The sequence below is a fragment of the Coregonus lavaretus genome (assembly GCF_964263955.1).
Source record: "Coregonus lavaretus genome assembly, chromosome: 28".
Classification (NCBI taxonomy): domain Eukaryota; kingdom Metazoa; phylum Chordata; class Actinopteri; order Salmoniformes; family Salmonidae; genus Coregonus; species Coregonus lavaretus.
The window spans coordinates 11,540,147-11,554,665 of record NC_140015.1 but is presented as its reverse complement, the minus strand read 5'-3'; the positions used below and the strand labels follow the sequence as shown (position 1 = coordinate 11,554,665).

The window sequence follows — 14,519 nt, the reverse complement described above, 5'->3', positions numbered from 1 at the left end:
GCTCAGCTCGTGAATACTGCATTACCCAGTTAGTAACAGACTGCAATCTCATTTGGTCTTTGAGGGAACTGGGGAGTTGGGGAACGGGGAGGTTTGACAAGCACTGCCTTAGCCCCCTGAGTTAGCGTTTCATCCCACTGTTTACCCAGCATCCCTGGTGTGGTTACGCAAGCTCATTACAGGTGATTTTCAGTGGAAATCAATGGCACAATAACCAGAGTCCTCCTGGGATAGAGGGGTCAGAGAGAGACGCTTTCATGTCAATTGTCTCAGACAGCATCCTGGCATTTCTAAGCTCTCCAGAACCCATTGTTGTTTGTTTTATGTTTTTTTACAGGCAGGCACAGAAGTTCAGTCCCAGTAATACTGAAAAAGACCTGCCTCTGTCTTCAGTGAACGTGGCAGAGCTGTCCTTATGCTACTCCCATCCTGAAGGGATACTTAAAGAGATGTTGTCTAGTAAAAATGTTTGTCATAACTGATCTTAAAACTGCTCATGTGTTGCATTAGGTGCTAATGGATGGGGGGGATACCTTATGGAAAGTATCCCCAATGACCATTGTGATTCACTTTACTGAAAGATAGATTCCAGTCCGTATGTAAACACTCAAATCCCCCCTATAACCCAGGGGTGTCAAACTTATTTTGCCCCGGGGGTCGCATTCGGTCTTCAACGAGGTCCGGGGGCCACACAAAAAATGTGTTATTTCCTCTCTGGCAAAATTGGCTAAAAATAGTCCTCTATCCATTGTTTTTTTGAATTTTCGATGCTCCCTGACTGTCTAGCTTTAAATTAGGTGATTATTAGCAAGCTAGACACAGTCAAGAAACTGTGTAAATGTGGGTCCATTATAATTTCTACACAGTTTTAGTCATTTTAAGTAACTCTAACCACCCGCGGGCCAGATTAGAACCCCTCCGGCCCGCGCACCGCATGTTTGACACCCCTGCTATAACCCCTTTAGCTTGTTAGTGTGTTTGTGCATCTGGTTATTTCTGTCCTGCAGCATAGGGCTGACCTGGACATGCTCCTCAGCTAAATACAGAAACAGAGATAAAAGATGGGTCAATACAGTCTCTGACGGCCCATTCCTCTTCATGGGAATTTGATTTGGCCACACTGCCAAAGGGCTGCCTCCGCAGACAACGAGCGCCGCAGTAATATAATGCTCAGTCTCAAACGTTCATATGGTTAGAGTATCATTAGATCTATTCAATTCAGAATCCTATATGTTTGGTAAATGAAGTCAAGAGGTCTGAATGTCAATATATGAGAGGGTCATAGACATAGTCTGCCCATTATTCCGTTTTTTATAATGATGTTGAATTTCACAGCAAGCGTCAATTTCGTCAATTAGTTCATAAGAATCTATATTTTAGAGGACCTATATTCCACATTGGTTTCGGTATAACAGTGGAGACGAATGGCAAACTGAAGGCTGAGTTAGCTGGCTGAATTTCCATAATCATTCCTTTCATATCCTGCGGTTTGAAGTCTCTTCAAATCCACCAAAAGCATCTGTCTCATCAGTTGTTATCTGGTACACCTGGTGCATGCTGCTAAATTATATCAGTCTTCTATTTGTGTGACGTGAATTCAGGGCTGGGGCTGGCTGATGGAAAGTAGAACAGCAGACAGAAAGCTAAGGAAGAAAGAAGGAGAAAGGAGGATGGTGAGGAGGAGGAAAGAGGAGAACAGGATGACATGCTGACAGCTAAGGAGGTTCAGGACTGTGCAGGTAAATTCATTTCACCCTGGAGCTGAAGAATCCACACGGTTCATATCTGACAGCATGCCATTATACTGCACATACAATGAGCTATCATCACCAGTGACTTGCATTCAATAGGCTAAACCTTCCCCTATCACTGCACAATAGTAAAAATATTTATGTTTGTGAAAATGTGACACAGTGGAAGAGTACAGGTGTTAGTTTATTGACTGTTTTATTGACTGAATATGTATTAATGCGTGTGGGTGTTTCTTGAGAAGAAGGCCGGAGTCAGTATGGCTACCAGCCTCACAAAATGGCTGACTAAGAATGCATCTCCATCTACCTGAGAAGAATCAGAAAGGGGGATGCAGGAGGGAGAGATAGAAGAGGGGTTTTACTATTCCATGTCGCTATTGTGTAGTGTCACTGCACTGCCTCTGCTGTCTCCGTTCTCTACAGCACATCCCATTAGAAATGACTTGAATTGGGTTGAGAAAGGCCACTTCAATTCCAGTGAGCCTGGTGCCGGCACAGATAATGTGTCTATTGTGGATTGCTTTCCCCCAAGATACGGGGAGAATAGATACTTGTTTTTGTAAAAGGTTGGCATCATCTCTCCCTGGCAAATTTGTATTTTGGATATCTCTCAAATACTCAAAACCATTCCCAGACAGAACATATTCGGCAACACTAGAAACCAATGTAATATGTGAACATTTCATTCCAGACTAAGTTTCTCTGCTGGTGAATCATCTGATGTATTATTCCACTAAGTGTTAAATACCAACCGTGGCTTAATCACCATGGTTTCTGTCATGTTTGCTGTCCTGGTATAGCGTTCATTATATCCACTGCTGTTTCTGTTGTAAAAGGTCACCCCTGACGTTGCCTGACAAGCTAATATAGCTCTATGGAGCGCTCCAAGCACTGTACCGGAGCAATAAAGGGCCACATTCTCCATGTCCGTCATTCTAGCACTGAATGACTGGATGAGAAACAGCCACTGCAACAGTACAGTGTACTTACTGTATGTGCAACCTAGCCTAGCGATCCAATGATCTTGATGCCTCTCAATCTTCCCCATCAACCATTTTGAAACAATCACCCCTATCTCTCCCACACCAGTCCCTCGCCATCTCATTTGCATATTTAATTTATCCTTGTCACACAATCAATCAATCCTTCAAAGTGGAATTTGCATAATCAAGCATGTCATTGCTTTTAATCTTTAATCTTCATTAAGGGACTTCAGATATGACAGTTCCAATTAGGTCCCATTGTTTCTATGATCCATCGGTGAGCGTTGTAGCTAACCATTTCCCTTTTTTCACATCTAAGAGTGTTCTGCTGTTATTGTCATCTTCCCTGCTGTAACTAGTGGTTCATGATAGATGTTGTTTTTCCTCCGACACAACAGTGTGCTGGACTGTCTCCCTCCCTCTCTCCCTCTCCTCCATCCGTCCCTCACCCCCTCACCCTCTCCTCCTCCCTCCCTTCCTCCCTCCCTCACCCAGGCACTCTGGGGTCTCATGTAATGAGTTAAGAAGTGAACCGCCTTTTCTTCTAAATATAGGGCAGCACGTTGTTCTCTCTTAATCAGCATTCACCTGCAGATCACGACTGTATCTCAGAACACTACAGTGTGTTTCTTCTCCAGATCACAGAGTGGCCATGAGGAAACATCTAGATTCATAGTCGTTAACGTGGCTTATAAGCAGCTGTTAGTCAATGATCAAAGAGTGGGCTTCAAATCTAAGTCGAAGGATTTTGAGGTATCCATGTCAACGGGCCCACATTGTGGTGTGTTATTTCTTTCACTTCTTTTGATTAAATGGATTTCAGTCTGAGTGTATGTGGATGCTTCAGTGGACGAGGAGCTAGTGTGTGTGTGTGTGTGTGTGTGTGTGTGTGTGTGTGTGTGTGTGTGTGTGTGTGTGTGTGTGTGTGTGTGTGTGTGTGTGTGTGTGTGTGTGTGTGTGTGTGTGTGTGTGTGTGTGTGTGTGTGTGTGTGTGTGTGTGTGTGTGTGTGTGTGTGTGTGTGTGGACGTAGTCATCCACCTCTTAGAGACTCAGCTCTCCTGACAAGTGATAAAATAATCATGAGAACATTTGTTGCTTCTGAGTAGAGAGTCAGAGAGGGAGAGGGAGTGAGAAGAGTAGAGGGGGTAGGGGAAAGCAGAGAGGAGAGCAGAGATAGGGATATATGGGTGAGGGAGAGAGAGGCAGAGAAAGAGAGGAAGATGGGGGATAGATTTCACGTAGACTCTACTCTGTATGATTTCCTTGAAATGCAAAGAAACTTCCAGGAAGACGGGGAAAGTAGTGAAAAGTATGATGGGTCAAAACTAATGATGGGTTTTGGTGCTGGGGGGTGAGCAGAGCGAGGTCTACTTTAAGAGGTGTAATTCACAGGCTGTGGGTGACAGCAGGTAGAGATGGAGAGAGGAAGGGAGGGAAAGAGAAAGGGAAGGAGAGATATCTGAAGGGGCTTTGACAAGCTGTTTCTTGGCTGTATAATGGCCAGAGATGTCAGCGATTGTGAGACTGCATTCAGCTGCATAAGCTCTCTCTTTCGCTCTCTCTCACTCTCTCTCTCTCTCTCTCTCCCTGTCCCTCTCTCAACCCCAGCATTGTTCATATCCTGAGGGAAAGAGATTAATGTGGATGTCTTGAGGACAGACGGTGTGCTTGGACCAAAGCCCTTAGGGTCCAGTAGATAGACGCCCCAGGGGTGTGAGGAGGTGTAGAGGGGTGAAAGGGTTCCTAATTGTGGTCAACTGGTGCGGTCAGTCCATTGTAGGGTTTGACTAGAGAGAACTGGCCAGATCCTGTGAACCCAATATGGTGTCATTCCAGTCCTATGGGTTTTAGCTGAGGTTGGGCTCTTATCTCAAGGTAGACAGTGCAAAGTATTATTTTATTAGGTATTCAGTGTACTGGATAAAAGTGTTGAAGTTTAGCTTGTAGGGCTTGGACCGGGAGTATATGGTTAGCTGTTCAAAATATTAGCTGGTCACTACCCAGTATTCCTCATAAATGTGGAGTTTCATGAGCCCCCCACCCATGTGTGTGTGTGTGTGTGTGTGTGTGTGTGTGTGTGTGTGTGTGTGTGTGTGTGTGTGTGTGTGTGTGTGTGTGTGTGTGTGTGTGTGTGTGTGTGTGTGTGTGTGTGTGTGTGTGTGTGTGTGTGTGTGTGTGTGTGTGTGTGTGTGTGTGTGTGTGTGTACTGGAGCCTGCATTGAGAGAAGAGTATTTTGACCAGACTTGCAGGTATACCTCAGTCTGACACTGAAGTCTGAACCATATACTGTAGGCTACTGTAACACTGCGCACACCACATCATTTCAACGTGGAAATGTGGGTAATATTTGGTCGAGACATTAATCAATGTATGTCAACCTTTATTCACACTCAAAAAGACAGTCAGAAATGTATTGAATTTCGGATGTGTTAGCACTATGCTTTTAACCATCTAAAAGCACAACCAAATTCCATTGGAAAAACAATGTCTGATTTTTGGTTTAGTTGTCATCTAAATGTGTTATCACTGCGCTTTCAATCACTTTTATAAGCAGGATATGTATATTTTGTGCCACTGACTTTAATTCCAGTTTGTCTAAAAATTAATAATTGATATGTTGGATTCACGTCTCCATCTCAACCAAAAATCTAAGTTAAAGAATAGGACTAAATCAAATCAAACTTTATATAAAGTCCATTTAAAGTTTGATTTGATGTAATATTATTCTTTAACGTAGATTTTTGGTTGAGATGGAGACATGAATTCATTTTCTAACATATCAATTATTAATTTGTAGACAAAGTGGAATTAAAGCCAGACTTAGCCCTAGTTCAAACACCGCTCTATCGCCGCACCTAACTAAAAAAGTATTCACTTTTTCATTGGAAGAACGGGGATAGAGTGCCGTCTGAAACCATTAACTGCGCCTCATCAGACTTTTGATAATAGTTCGGCAGCCTCTGCCGCTCTTTCCGCGCTGTGCGGGTGAAGCACGACTCTGTTTCATGTGGCGCACCAGAGCAGTTCTTCCACTGTCGGGGGACATAGTTAGGTGCGGCGATAGAGCGGTATTTGAACTAGGGCTAAGTCTGGCTTTAATTCTACTTTGTCTACAAATTAATAATTGATATGTTAGATAATGAATTAATGTCTCCATCTCAACCAAAACACATGTTAATTGCATGCAAATAAAGGTTGCTTCGCTACCACACCTACAACAGAAGCACAACCATGGTCTCGGATTCGCAGCTGGAGGACTTCTGTGGGAGGTCGCTGTTTTGCCTGAATTTGACCCAAAACCGACGAAGATGTCGCTGCAGTGTTGAGCTGCAGTGTTGAGAGCGGTTGTATGAAACCAATCAGTACGTCAAGCAAAGCTCTTAACCGTGCCAGCCCGCTCTTAATTTCTATTCACTTCAACTCGCCATATTTGGTTGCGTTGACAACCAAACACAACTCAATATCCAGTTTGTCTACAAATTAATAATTGATATGTTGGATTCACATAAGAATAAGACTAAATCTAATCAAACTTTGAATGCACTATATATAAAGTTTGATTTGATTTCGTCCTATTCTTTAACTTAGATTTTTGTTTGAGATGGAGATGTGAATCCAACATATTAGTGATTAACTTGAAGCTTACATTTGAAATCAACAAAAGCTGGAAACCATAGGCCTATACTGTATGTTTTGTCTATTTTTTATTGAACCATGGGTTGAAGTTAAACAATAGCTGTTGATGACTTCGCAAATGCTATATAGGCCTAAATAGTATGATATTGATGATATATGATGGCGTTGTCGTGAGGGAGCTTGTTCCCCAATGGTGGAACAAGCTCCCTCACGACGCCAGGACAGCGGAGTCACTCACCACCTTCCGGAGACACCTGAAACCCCACCTCTTTAAGGAATACCTGGGATAGGATAACCAGTTTAACCAGTTTCTGCCCATTGGGGTATGTCTCTACTCAACCTTGACTTTATGTGACTGCATGGATTTTATAGAGAGAAGGCCTCTGTGGATCATACCCTCTGTGGATCATACCCTCTGTGACTATCTGCACTTTATGGTCAGATAAGAACTTCGCAAATTAATTTTGATAAAAGTCAAGGCATGAGTGCACTACATTTAATAGTCTTGAGTAATCGTTCAACTGTGCATTAAAACGGACCAGTCTTACAGCCAATAAAAATCTATGCATTTGAACAATATTAGATTTTACACACAGTTATTTATGTGCGTAATTGTATGCAAATGGGTGAAATGTTTAAGTATATGTGTCTAAAAACAATTAATATGTATCCTTATAATAGATCATTATAATTATAATAGACTAATAATATTATTATTGTTATTATTATTATTATAATCGTTGTTATTATTACTGTCATTTATTATTATTATTATTGTTACTGTTATTGATATTCCTATTACAGTACAGTACAACATGCACAAGGTCCTCGATCACATTTAAATGTAACTCATTTGTTTAATTTATACTGCTTATTTATGCTGCTTTGTGCGATAGGCCTATGCCATACACGAATAAGTCTAATCCACTGCGACAGGTAGCCTAGGTACATTATGTACAATAGATGGCAATGAAGAGATATGACAACGTCACTTTTATTCGTAGCATGCTGCACTTTTCATTCAAGTTTCATCTTGGTACAAAAATCATGCAGCATCAGGTGCTTTCAAAAAGTGCAAAAACAGTAGGTCCAAATACCACTTTGTACTGTAGGCTACAGACCAAGCCGCGTGCATGCTAAACTGGACAATTAAACACTCTTTAAAGCAGTGATGGGGTTAGTTAAACGTGCAAGATCCCTGCACCTTGAGTGTTTGCCCGACATGCTACTAAGAAACTGGACCAAGAAAAATATATTTTCAGAGAATACCCACGTCCAAAATGTACAGACTACTGTCAGAAATGGAACGGGAAAAACATACAATCTGCATGCGTAACGTTGCTGACGAGTTTGTTTTGTTACTTAAACAATCATGGAAATATCGACTTTTGCAAATAGAATTTGAGGTAACAGCGTGTAAACATTTGTATCACAAGAGTCCATTACTTTGTTCAAGTTGACAGTCAAAAACAAAACCATATCCAACAGCCTATGCGTAAACAACGATGCATTCCTGGTTCTCCTGGAACTTTTGATGTGAGGAATTGGCCGCGCTTGACTGCAATTGTAGTCTTTATTGGCAAACACATTTCGTAAGGAAATCAAACGCTTTGCATATCATCATGCCGCCCCAAAGACAGTGTGGTGAGGCTATGGGTCCGTGGCGCGCGGCTACACACCATTCTCCACCCCCGCGCCAGAGACTAGCTGAGTCCTATCATCACCGGCGCCTCTACGTCTTTAGAAGGTCTCCGCTCCTTCACCAGAAAGTTAATCATACTCTCCGATTTGATCATGAGGTTGCAGCCGAGGAAAAAGATGCCGAACATGACGGTGAGCGATAGTACGCACAGGACGGCGATCTGTACGACGCGACTGATGAAGAGTTTCCGCTCGTCCGGAGGTAGCGTCAGCGAGCCGCCGTCACTGGTTGCCACGTCGGTCCCGTTGCAGCAGTTCACCAGAGTGCCGGCGAGGACTTGGCTCCTGTTGAATAGTGCGCCCTGGGCTTGGTCGAAGAAGGAGCCGTTCATGTCTCTGTGGATGTCAGTCTGACAGCGCTATGGCAGCTATGGGCGCACGCGGTTCCACAGACACACACTCACGGCTAAACCCTGGCTCGCAGTTGCACTTTGCGTCATGTGACTGTGAAAACAAACCAAAGTAAAAATCAAAGGAGAAATGTGTAATCTTCTTTTAAATTCGATAATTGCCGCACGGCCAAAAGCTGATATATGTCGGTTCGTATCAGCGGAGAGAAACTATCACAACCCTAACCAGATGCCCTATTCAGTATCATACTTGCGAGTCAAAGTAATAAACTGAACACAACTTATACGTAGCTCGAACCTCTCAAGCGGGTCCCCTTGGACATCTCGAAGGAGGTGTAAATCTGTATGTAAGACTACCCTGCATGCGCACCTGTGCCCGCGTGTGTGAGCTTTCGTGCAAAGTCTCTCTCGCGTTTTAAAGGGATGATGAGTTCCCCGTGGACCACACCATCGCTCTCCACGAGGGGAGGTGGGTGGGTGGGTGCGGAGAGTAGAGAATTGAACGATTTATGCAGCCCTCATCGACTGTCAGTGACAGCAGTGTTATTATTAGAAAATGTAATCAATGGCATAAGGATTGGTTATGTTCTGTCACCACCACTGAAGAACTCCCATTAGATGATTTCTGATGGATGTAGAATATGGCAATGCTTTGTAACCTTAATTCTGGAAGATACATGTATCAATCCCTACAACACTTTGCTCAAGCTGCATTTCTCCCTGAAGTGCCAACGTTCTAATATTCACTGCATAATGAAACAGGAGGTATAATAACAGAGGGTTCTGAAAAGAGACTGATGTACTGTACAGTTCAGTTCTGCACTCATCCTCTAAATGCCATTGTGACAGTTAAACCTTGGAGTAAGCACAGTCAGAGAGAGATACATTCAGAGACAGACTACTTGAATTGATCAATTTGATCAAGTTGATCAATCTGGGCAAACTTTTCAGCAGAGAAGTCTATTTCCGTTCCTCCCCTCTCTGCATACTTTCCCTGTGTGTGTAGACGCTGGTGCTGGTTAGCAACCTCTCTCTGTTTTATTAACACGCCTTATTCAAATATCAGTTTCTCCATCTAGTGCACAGTCAAGCTATTTCAGCTGCGATGAAGCCAACACCCTCGATGAACATTAAGATCTCTGCAGCACTATACGGTAATGTAGCCTATACCTGTCAACGAGATGCGTAGGTTTCGATGCTCTGACATAAACTGAAAGCAACCATAATCACCATAATCTACATGCAGATTGAAGATTGGGTATGAGAACTTATTGTCTTTGCCCCCTATGGACACAACCTCATCAACCATGCCTTTGCATTGAAAACCTCATATGTGCCCTAGTGACAGGCTATATGATTGGCTAGACATATTCTAGTTACTGAAAGAGTCTCCAAGGCTCATATTATGCATATCTTCAATGGTTTGTAAGGACTTTTTCCCTTCCCAGTTTGGCTTTCAGTGTTGAGCTTGTGTCAAGATAGAGGACCTCACAAGGAGCCTTAATAGGCAATTGTATCCAACTGTTCATATTCTTCTTCTCATGATGATCACCTGCTACAGTAATATTATTTTCCTGCTTCCATTACCATCTGTTCTCTTTAGTACCATCAAGCCCTCTTTAATGGCCAAACAGGGAACTGTATTCTCATAGGTCATTATCTCTGGCATCCACAATGACTTTGATTGTAAAGAACATTGACTTGGAACAGCAGTGATATCACTCTGAGTAGTAGACAGTATTTCTTATCATAGACCAGACCACTACTATTATTCACATAGAATCTCCATGGTTCAGTATTTCTTCTATTTGAACAGGAGTATTATAATAACCTTACAGTAATTTATGCTTGTCCTGTCCCTTGGCATTGTAGAGTAGGTTATTGTATGAAGAAGCAATGGCACCAACTCTATGGTGAGCAGGTGTAGGCTATCATGATGCTTTCAAAATACTCCCTCAGATAATGTGAGAGACTATTAAAGGCCCCAGACCTAATGTTCTGTATATCTGCTCAACAAAGCCTGTGAAAAGCAATTTAGGATGCTCACGACATGTCTGGTTGTAAGCGGCTTTAGGCTGCGAACTGACAAGCGTGTGTACAAATAACGATTAGCACTTTACACAAATATATTTAATTTTACTTCTAGGGGGTAAATTACAGTTTATTTATCACTGTATAATAACTGGAGCTCAAACAAAGTGTTTGGTGTCCACCAAGCTGGAATAATCCTATTAGCTTTTCTCATTTAGATCAGGGACTTGTAAATGACAACAGTTGGCGGTATCAACTAATGCTGTGTAGATGTTATTCAGTTCATTCATTTAATAGTGTATTATAATTATAGAAACAGACAAGGATTTAAATGTTGATTCCTTTGTAAATACAGCCTGCCTCCCCGTTAACAATAAAGCAGTAAACACACAGTCAACTATTTATGAAACATTAAACAGCAGTTGTAACACAAAGTACAGTCAGGGACTTTCATTCCTGAATCAAGGTGAATAGTAAAGTTCTTGAATGAAGATTCTGTTACTTTCAAACATTTTGATATAAAACTGCTTACAAAGAGTCTTTCACAACATTTCAGCAGACTTTGAAGTCAATGTTTTATATGTTTCTTTCATTTCCTGCATGCAACCTGTTGGTAAAACCGAAGCTTATACAGTGGGGGAAAAAAGTATTTAGTCAGCCACCAATTGTGCAAGTTCTCCCACTTAAAAAGACGAGAGAGGCTTGTAATTTTCATCATAGGTACACGTCAACTATGACAGACAAAATGAGAAAAAGAAAATCCAGAAAATCACATTGTAGGATTTTTAATGAATTTATTTGCAAATTATGGTGGAAAATAAGTATTTGGTCAATAACAAAAGTTTCTCAATACTTTGTTATATACCCTTTGTTGGCAATGACACAGGTCAAACGTTTTCTGTAAGTCTTCACAAGGTTTTCACACACTGTTGCTGGTATTTTGGCCCATTCCTCCATGCAGATCTCCTCTAGAGCAGTGATGTTTTGGGGCTGTCGCTGGGCAACATGGACTTTCAACTCCCTCCAAACATTTTCTATGGGGTTGAGATCTGGAGACTGGCTAGGCCACTCCAGGACCTTGAAATGCTTCTTACGAAGCCACTCCTTCGTTGCCCGGGCGGTGTGTTTGGGATCATTGTCATGCTGAAAGACCCAGCCACGTTTCATCTTCAATGCCCTTGCTGATGGAAGGAGGTTTTCACTAAAAATATCACGATACATGGCCCCATTCATTCTTTCCTTTACACAGATCAGTCGTCCTGGTCCCTTTGCAGAAAAACAGCCCCAAAGCATGATGTTTCCACCCCCATGCTTCACAGTAGGTATGGTGTTCTTTGGATGCAACTCAGCATTCTTTGTCCTCCAAACACGACGAGTTGAGTTTTTACAAAAAAGTTCTATTTTGGTTTCATCTGACCATATGACATTCTCCCAATCCTCTTCTGGATCATCCAAATGCACTCTAGCAAACTTCAGACGGGCCTGGACATGTACTGGCTTAAGCAGGGGGACACGTCTGGCACTGCAGGATTTGAGTCCCTGGCGGCGTAGTGTGTTACTGATGGTAGGCTTTGTTACTTTGGTCCCAGCTCTCTGCAGGTCATTCACTAGGTCCCCCCGTGTGGTTCTGGGATTTTTGCTCACCGTTCTTGTGATCATTTTGACCCCACAGGGTGAGATCTTGCGTGGAGCCCCAGATCGAGGGAGATTATCAGTGGTCTTGTATGTCTTCCATTTCCTAATAATTGCTCCCACAGTTGATTTCTTCAAACCAAGCTGCTTACCTATTGCAGATTCAGTCTTCCCAGCCTGGTGCAGGTCTACAATGTTGTTTCTGGTGTCCTTTGACAGCTCTTTGGTCTTGGCCATAGTGGAGTTTGGAGTGTGACTGTTTGAGGCTGTGGACAGGTGTCTTTTATACTGATAACAAGTTCAAACAGGTGCCATTAATACAGGTAACGAGTGGAGGACAGAGGAGCCTCTTAAAGAAGAAGTTACAGGTCTGTGAGAGCCAGAAATCTTGCTTGTTTGTAGGTGACCAAATACTTATTTTCCACCATAATTTGCAAATAAATTCATAAAAAATCCTACAATGTGATTTTCTGGAAAAAAAATGCTCAATTTGTCTGTCATAGTTGACGTGTACCTATGATGAAAATTACAGGCCTCTCTCATCTTTTTAAGTGGGAGAACATGCACAATTGGTGGCTGACTAAATACTTTTTTCCCCCACTGAATGTGAAATACAGAAGTGGTATTTTCTGAGAAGCAGCACGTTCTGTTAAGTCAATTATCTACATCATTAGTGGCACTAGATGCAATATAGAACTCAACACAGGTCACAGGTTGCCTATGTGTAAAGATATCAATAGACATGGAAATACAGTAGATATAGATATGTATGTGTGTCTCAGACGTGTTCCTTAGCAACAGTAGGCCCATGAGCATAGTGATAGATGGTTGGTAAAGTTATTTTGGTTGAGAAAAGGAGGGAGGGAAGAAGAGAGGGAGAGAGAGAGATGGACGAAGGAGAAGGGAAAACGCTTCAACTTAGCACGGGGGAATTGGCAGCCTAGCAACACAAACTAAGTGAAGACATCCCTTAGCAACAGGGAGGGGTTTAGCCCATTCCCTCCACCTCCCCCTTCCAACTCCCCACTCCACCTCCACCCATGTCTTTAGAGGCCTTCACACAGGGCATGGTAGCACCTGAACACAGCAGAGTAGAAGCCCCCACCCTCCATACACTTATCCATCCCTCACCCCAACCCCTTCATCTCCACATCCCTTCTCCAGAGGTGCAGCTGGGGGCAGACTTCTTAGGATGTTGATCCAGTTCAATTAGTGTAATAGATTACCTACAGCCAAGTCTTCATTAGATGAACAAAGTGTGCGTGCGACGGGCATGTGTGTGAGTGTGAGTGGGGGGGTCAAGATTAAACGAGAGAGCGATGGGATTAACCAACAGGAAGAACTGATAAACAGAGAGAAGGTTAGAGAGTATAGAAGAGAGAAACAGAAAGAGAGAGACCAAGAGAAACAGAGAGATGGAAAGAGAGACAGAGAGAGAGAGAGAAACAGAGAGAGAGAGAGAAACAGAGAGAGAGAAACAGAGAGAAACAGAGAGTGAGAGAGGCCATGTCTGGGGTGGTGGGCGCTCTCACCTGTGGGACCGTTAATCACAGAGAGCTAAATGTAGTCATTAGTTCCCACCTGACAGAGACTCCAGATACACAGCAGCAGAGTGTTTCCGACCGCTCCGCTCAACAACCCCGTAACAGGCTGCATCCATTAGTCATTAAAGTTGTTTCAGGGAGATAATGGCTTCATTGCCTTAATTTGTTGTAACATTGTCCTGTGTGTGTATGTGTGTGTACGCTCCCATTTGTTTGAGTGAGTGTATCTGTTTGTGTGTTTGAGGGCAGTAAATTTGAATTGCATGGCCTTAATTGAATTAACTTGCTATTTCTACCTCCCATCTCCAGGGACAACGTCTCCCACACTTCTCTCATTGAAGAATCTCCTGGCCTAAACATTTAGGCAGATCTATACATCTCTCATTAAACTTTCTTCCTCTCCTTCTTTTGCCCCCTCTTTCTCTCGCCACCTCTCTCCCTTCCACCATCTCTTATTCTCCACTCTCCCTCTCTTTTTGTCTCCAGCTTTCTGTGTTACACAGCAGGCTATGAAACAACCCCATTGTGCCAAAGAGTGGATGCGCTTTTAAAAAGAGCCTGTGGAGGGAAAATGCTCACCCTCTTTTTATCCCTCTATACCTCTCTCCTCTCCTTTAAATGGCAGTTAAGAGTCTTTCTTTCTCTATAGGTTCTCATTGGAGTTGCTCTTTACCCAGGGACACCTGTTGAGGAGAGGAGCAGTGCTCTCCGAGCCAGAGAGGCAGGGGGCCAGCGGGTCAGGAGGCACAGCGTCACAGCACAAACAACATGTCCGCCATGAGAAGAGCTAGGCCACATCTCATAAGGTAAACCAGACTGATATATAGACTACCTGAGTTCAAACAAATTCCAGGTTGACCCTCTCTTCCATTATGAGGTGGTCTTCATT

The 14,519-nt window shown here is 42.9% G+C and overlaps 1 protein-coding gene across 1 annotated transcript; it reads right to left on the bottom strand.

Annotated features, from left to right (window-relative positions):
- Positions 1 to 8,075: 8,075 nt before the first annotated feature.
- On the bottom strand, positions 8,076 to 8,405 carry LOC311104274 (reprimo-like protein; the record flags this gene model as incomplete). The annotated part of the gene is made up of 1 exon (XM_084146063.1): positions 8,076 to 8,405. One exon carries the CDS (start codon positions 8,403 to 8,405, stop codon positions 8,076 to 8,078), a length of 330 nt encoding a protein of 109 aa, XP_084002189.1.
- Positions 8,406 to 14,519: the final 6,114 nt, after the last annotated feature.